At 71.1% G+C, this 5,553-nt stretch overlaps 3 protein-coding genes across 3 annotated transcripts in view; 1 reads left to right on the plus strand and 2 right to left on the minus strand.

The window, feature by feature from the left end:
• Positions 1–355, plus strand: part of SCNM1 (sodium channel modifier 1) — a 3,598-nt gene extending 3,243 nt beyond the window's left edge. Inside the window, exons 7-8 of the mRNA XM_026046629.1 lie at positions 88–146; positions 220–355. Of these exons, the coding sequence (XP_025902414.1) occupies positions 88–146; positions 220–355 (195 nt within the window). The remainder of the gene's footprint in view (positions 1–87; positions 147–219) is intronic.
• Positions 356–1,238: 883 nt separating this feature from the next.
• Positions 1,239–5,547, minus strand: TMOD4 (tropomodulin 4). The gene is made up of 10 exons (XM_026046637.1): positions 5,442–5,547; positions 4,401–4,542; positions 4,168–4,324; positions 3,108–3,230; positions 2,795–2,884; positions 2,588–2,718; positions 1,937–2,044; positions 1,647–1,790; positions 1,415–1,559; positions 1,239–1,277 (listed from the first exon to the last, which is right to left on the minus strand). Exons 1-10 carry the CDS (start codon positions 5,471–5,473, stop codon positions 1,255–1,257), a joined length of 1,095 nt encoding a protein of 364 aa, XP_025902422.1. The 5' UTR covers positions 5,474–5,547; the 3' UTR covers positions 1,239–1,254.
• The window catches only part of VPS72 (vacuolar protein sorting 72 homolog), a 6,936-nt gene continuing 6,881 nt past the window's right edge, over positions 5,499–5,553 (minus strand). The window contains exon 8 of the mRNA XM_026046630.1: positions 5,499–5,534. Within this exon, the coding sequence (XP_025902415.1) occupies positions 5,499–5,534 (36 nt within the window). The remainder of the gene's footprint in view (positions 5,535–5,553) is intronic.

Consider the following 5,553-nt stretch of genomic DNA (forward strand, 5'->3'; position numbering starts at 1 on the left):
GCGGCGACGCCGAGCCCGCCCGCGCGCCCCGCCAGCTCCCGCGCCGCGGCCCGGACCGGCAGCAAAGGGAAAGCGCCCGGGGGGCAGCGCGGGGCCCTCGGCACCCCCAGGAGCCAGGCCCTGGAGCGGTACCTGCAGCTGCGCAGGTGAGCGCGGCCCTCGGTTGCGGGGTCCCCCCTTCAGTGGCCCCGTGTCACCGTCCCCGCCGTGTGTCCTCAGCGCCGGCTGGATCCCGGACGGCGCCGGCAAGTGGGTGAAGGACGAGAACGCCGAGTTCGACTCGGACGAGGACGAGCCCCCCGGGCTGCCGCCGGGCCCCGGCGCGGCCCCCAGCCCCCCACAAGCTCCGTGTTAATAGAGACCCAGCCCACAGATGTGGTGGCTTCTTTTGGTGAGCGGCGCGGGGAGGAATTTTGGGGTGTTGGGGGCTCTTGTCACAATGCGACCCCCAGTGCCGCCTGTTGTTGGGGTGCCCTGGCGGCGGGGCACAGCGCGGCCGGGGCGGCAGCTCCGTCTGGCCCAAGTCGTGCTCTGGTTTCTGCCCGCTGGCAGGTGCCCGCGGGTCGTGCCCTTTGGGGACGGTGCCACCGTGTTCCCTCCTCCTCCTCCTCCTCCTCCTCCTGTCGCAGCTGTCCCGGGCGCTTGGCAAACACCTTCCCTGTCCCCCCGCGCCGCCCTCCAGCCCCTGGCTCCCGTGGGTGCCCCCCCGGGGCCGGTGCTGACCCTTCCCAGCACCCTGAGGTGCCCCATGCACTGCCGCACGCCCCGATCCCGGGCGGCCCCGCGCGCTCCCGGCACCTCCGCCCGGGCTGCTGTTTCACCGGGACACTGGGATTTACCCCTGGCTGTAGTAGGTGGGCCGGGTGCCAGGGCGCTCCCGGGATCCTCGTGTCCCCCCTTCTCCCCSCCCCCGGCACCTCTGCGGCCCCCCCGAGCCCCGGCAAGTGGCTCCGTGCCCGGGGACACCCGGTGCCCCCCCGACCCGGCTCCTGTAACCCAATCCCCGGGTATAAATACCCGAGCGCGGAGCCTGGCAGCTCCGGGCCTGCGTCACGGGCRCCCGTCCCCCCGTGAGGCTGCCGGGGGGGCCCCAAAACCAGGCTGCCCCCCCCAGCTCAGCCACAGGGCTCCCCRCGGGCGCCAGCAGAACCCCCAGCCGCTCCGTGCTCTTTATTCCCGGAGGCTCCGCGCGGTGGGAGCGGAAACCCGGCCTTGTTCCCACCGCGGTGCCAGCGCCCGGAGCGTCCGGAAAGCTCAGGATTTCTTCTGCTTGCGACCTGCAGCACAGCAGGAGACGTGGGTTGGCAAGGGGGATGCCCTCCCGCTCCCCGGTTTTCCCTCCCGCTGCCCGGTTTTTCCCTCCCGCTGCCCGGTTTTCCCTCCCGGCGGCGGTTCCGGGCGCCGGGGCACTCACGGAGCTCGTTGTTCCTGGTGATGGCGCTGGCCGCCCGGGCCCGCGGGCCCTGCTGCGTGAAGTGGTAGCCGAAGCGGAGCACGGAGGGACACTGCTCCAGCATGGTGGCCATCTCCATCTCCACCGTGTCCCCGAGGCGCTGGCACTGCGGACACCAGTGAACCGGGGTCCCCCAACCCCTCCCCGCGCCCACGGGAGCCGCCGAGCAGCACCCATGGGTGCCCGTCCCTACCTGGTTGTCCACCTTGAGCTCGCTGAGGGTGCTGTTCTTGTACATGGCCTTGATGATGCTCATCATGCCGGCGCTGGTGATGAAGTTGGACTCGATGTTGAGGCTCTGCAGGGTCTTGTTCTCCATGAGCATCTCGGCCACGGCCTGCGAGGGCCGCGGGTCACTTTGGGGGGCCACCTCGGGGTGCCACCTCCCCATCCCTGGGGACAGGAGTGTCCCATGGGCGGCCAGCGCGGAGCTGGTGGAGGGGGACGCGTTTGGGGACACGGCGGAGGAGAGCCTGCACTCACGGTGGCCACAGGGTCGTTGCTGCGGGTTGCCACCAGGCTGAGCTTCCTCACGTGCGTGTTGGTTTTCATGGCCTCGCAGATGTCCTTCAGYGTGGAGATGGGAATGTCCTGGCGCGGGAGCACGGCGGCGTCACCGAGGCCACGGCCGTGGCCCCCAGGGGACGTTCCCGAGGACACGCAGGAGGTCCCAAGGGGATACAGGTGTCCCCRAGGATGAGGATGGAGGAGCGGGCAAGCAGGTTTGGGCCAAGGGAAGCAGTTGCCCCCAGGAAAACTGGCCCTGGGTGGCTGCTCCATGGGATGTCCCATGGCCTGGAGACAGGGAGCAGCCCCTTGAGGAGCCTCCAGGGTGGCAGCTGCCACCTTGGGGGACCCTAAAGGGGAGAGCAGCGTCCTGGGGCCACCCCAGGGCCACCCCCGCCTGGGGAGGGGTGTCCGAGGGACACCCAGAGGCTGCTCCCTGTGCCCTGGGGACACGGAGCTGCCCCATGGGGACACAAGAGGCCCTCCAAGGACCACCCCGTGGCCGTGTCACCGCGGGGGAGCAGGACAGCAGGGAGGCCGCGGGGCTGGAACAGCCTGGGGACAGCGGGGGCCCCTCCGCGGCCGCCCGCGGATGGGCAGGGCCCCCGGGGCGCCCCCCGCGCGCACCTTGATGTTGTTGAGGTTGACGTCCTGCAGGGCGCCGTCGTCCGCCCGGATGCGCCGCAGCGTCTCCTGCGCGTCCGTGGGGTTGGGCGGCTCGTCCGGCACCGGCTTGTACTTGTCCGGCTTCACCACACCTGGGGGCGACGGCGGCGTCCGCGGGGCCCCCCCGCTGCCCCCCAACACCCCGCGCCCCGCGCTGCCCCCACTCACTGTTGATGCCCTCCGTGTTGGAGATGGTGCCGCTGCAGAGCGCGTCGTAGTACTGCTTGTTGCTCATGAGCGTGTACATGCCCAGGATGGCTGCGGGACGGGCACGGCTGCCACCCCTTGTCCCCGTTGTCCCCAGGACCCGCCCCGGCCTGGCCACGGGTGTCCCAGGGATCCCCGGCGGTGCCCAGGGTCCCAGTCGTGGCTCGGAGGGCCCCAATTGTCCCCAGGGTCCCCGGTGGTGACTTGGAGGGCCCCAGTTGTCCCCAAAGGTCCCAGTTGTGGTCCAGAGGGCCCCACTGTCCCCAGGGCCCACCTGCGATGTCACACATCTCGGCCTCGGTGGCGTTGGCCAGCGCCTCCTCCAGCTCGGGCTCCAGCGTCACCTGCTCCTCGCGCGGCACCTCCTGCGCCGGCGCCTTGGGCACGAAGGGCTTCCCTGGGCACGGGGGGGTCACCTGGGCGGGTGGCCTCGTGCCACCGCCATGGGACACCCCAGAGTGCCCAGTGCCACCCCATGCTGCCCAATGACCCCGCACAGCCTCGTGCCACCACCATGGGACACCCCAGAGTGCCCAATAACACCCCACACTGCCCAATGACACCCACCCAGCCTCGTGCCACCACCGTGGGAGACTCCACACTGCCCAATGACCCCGCACAGCCTTGTGTCACCACTGTGGGACACCCCAGAGTGCCCAGTGCCATCCCACGCTGCCCAATGACCCCGCACAGCCTCGTGCCACCACCATGGGACACCCCAGAGTGCCCAATAACACCCCACACTGCCCAATGACACCCACCCAGCCTCGTGCCACCACCGTGGGAGACTCCACACTGCCCAATGACCCCGCACAGCCTCGTGCCACCACTGTGCGACATCCCAGAGCACCCAGTGCCATCCCACGCTGCCCAATGACCCCGCACAGCCTCATGCCACCACCATGGGACACCCCAGAGTGCCCAATAACACCCCACACTGCCCAATGACACCCACCCAGCCTCGTGCCACCACCGTGGGAGACTCCACACTGCCCAATGACACCCGCACAGCCTCGTGCCACCACTGTGGGACACCCCAGAGTGCCCAGTGCCATCCCACGCTGCCCAATGACCCCGCACAGCCTCGTGCCACCACCATGGGACACCCCACGCCGCCCGGTGCCACCTGCAGCAGTGACATTGCTGCCCGCCCGCGCCGGGGTGACACTGCCCGCCACGGTGGCCATGGCCGGGGCTGGCGGGGACCCAGCTCACCCGGGACATCTGAGCCGAGCTAAATATACCCGCACCGCGGGGCCCGGCGCCCCGCGTCCCCCGTGTCCCCCGCGTCCCCCCTGTCCCCCGTGTCCCCCCTGTCCCTCGTGTCCCCAGACCTCTCTTCTCGCCGGTGAAGGGCACCAGGTCGTCGCGCTCGCCGGCCTCCAGCGCCTGCTTCTCCAGGTGCTGCAGCAGGGCCGCGCGGTCCAGCGGCCCCGTGGGGCTCTTGTGTGTCTGGTCGCGCTGCCGTAGCCCCGCGGGCAGCATCACGTTCTGGGGGCACCCGTGGGTGTCACCRCGACGTGGGGGTCACCTCGCTGCCCCGCTCCGGCCAAGGGACGGGCCCCACCTCGGGGTCCATCTCGAGCAGCTCCAGGTCGAGCTGCGCCAGCTCCTCGGCCGAGAGCTCCTGCAGGATCTTGTCCTCGTCGATGTCCCGGTACTTCTCCAGCTCCTGCCGGTAGGACGTCATGGTGGCGCCCAGGGGGGGCCTGGAGGGGGGGGAAACCGGGAGGGGTGAGCAGATCACAGGAGGGTCCCCAAGGCTGGGGGCACCCCCCAAAGTCCCTCCCCCCCCCCAACATCCCCTGTCTCTGGGGGGAATCCAGGCTGGACTGCACGGTGCCCCATGGGGACCTGAGCGTCCCCCCCCACACTGCAGCCCATGGGGGCACCTTTTGGGAGCCCAGAGCCCCCCGTGTCCCCTGCAGCGTGTGCCCCACACCCCCCTGCCCCCTGCGCCCCCCTCCTTGGGGACACCCGAGGCCACCGCGGGCCGCTCCGCAAGGAGGGGGCGCACGCAGGGCCCCCCCAAACAGCCACCACCGCGGGGGCCCATGGCAGCACCCCCCAGCGCCCCCCCCGCGCGTCCCCCACCTCGGCGCTGCGCGGGGCGGCGCCGCGGCTCGGCCAGGCCAGCGGCCGCGCGCCCGTGAGCTCAGCGTTTTATTCGGCGCGGCGCCGGGGAGGGGCGAGATCACATATCCCCTGGGCGCTATCGCGCCCGGCCAGCGCCCCGCGGGGCCCCGCCGGGGACGGGGGGGCCGCCCCGCGGCGCCGGGAGCCTCCCGCTGCTCCCCACGGAGCCGCCCCCACCGGGGGGACGTTACCCCTCCTGCTCGGGGGTTCAGGGTGACGCTTGATCCCGCGGGAGCCAAGGAGCAGCAGGGAGCGGGTGCTGCCACCGTGCCACGGCACCGGGACCGACCCCGGCTCCTTCCAGAATCCGGGAAAAGCGGGCGCACCCCTTGGTTTTCCATAGGCACCCCCCGCGCAGGCGCTGCTTAGAGCCTAGAGGACCCATGCACAGAGCTCGGCTTTATTAGACAGCTGCGACGCGGCCCCTCTTCACATAAAAACCATACAAAATAGATAAATAGAAGCAACAAACCCGCGCCCGGGGAGGCCGAGCGGCCTCGGCATGAAGGCCGCCGAGCGCGGGGGCTGCTCAGGTGGCCGGCACACTCTGCTTGATGATGATCTTCTGGCGGGTGGCGCGGCCG

Source organism: Nothoprocta perdicaria, unplaced genomic scaffold (assembly GCF_003342845.1).
Source record: "Nothoprocta perdicaria isolate Ctin4 unplaced genomic scaffold, notPer1 scaffold_450, whole genome shotgun sequence".
Lineage (NCBI taxonomy): Eukaryota > Metazoa > Chordata > Aves > Tinamiformes > Tinamidae > Nothoprocta > Nothoprocta perdicaria.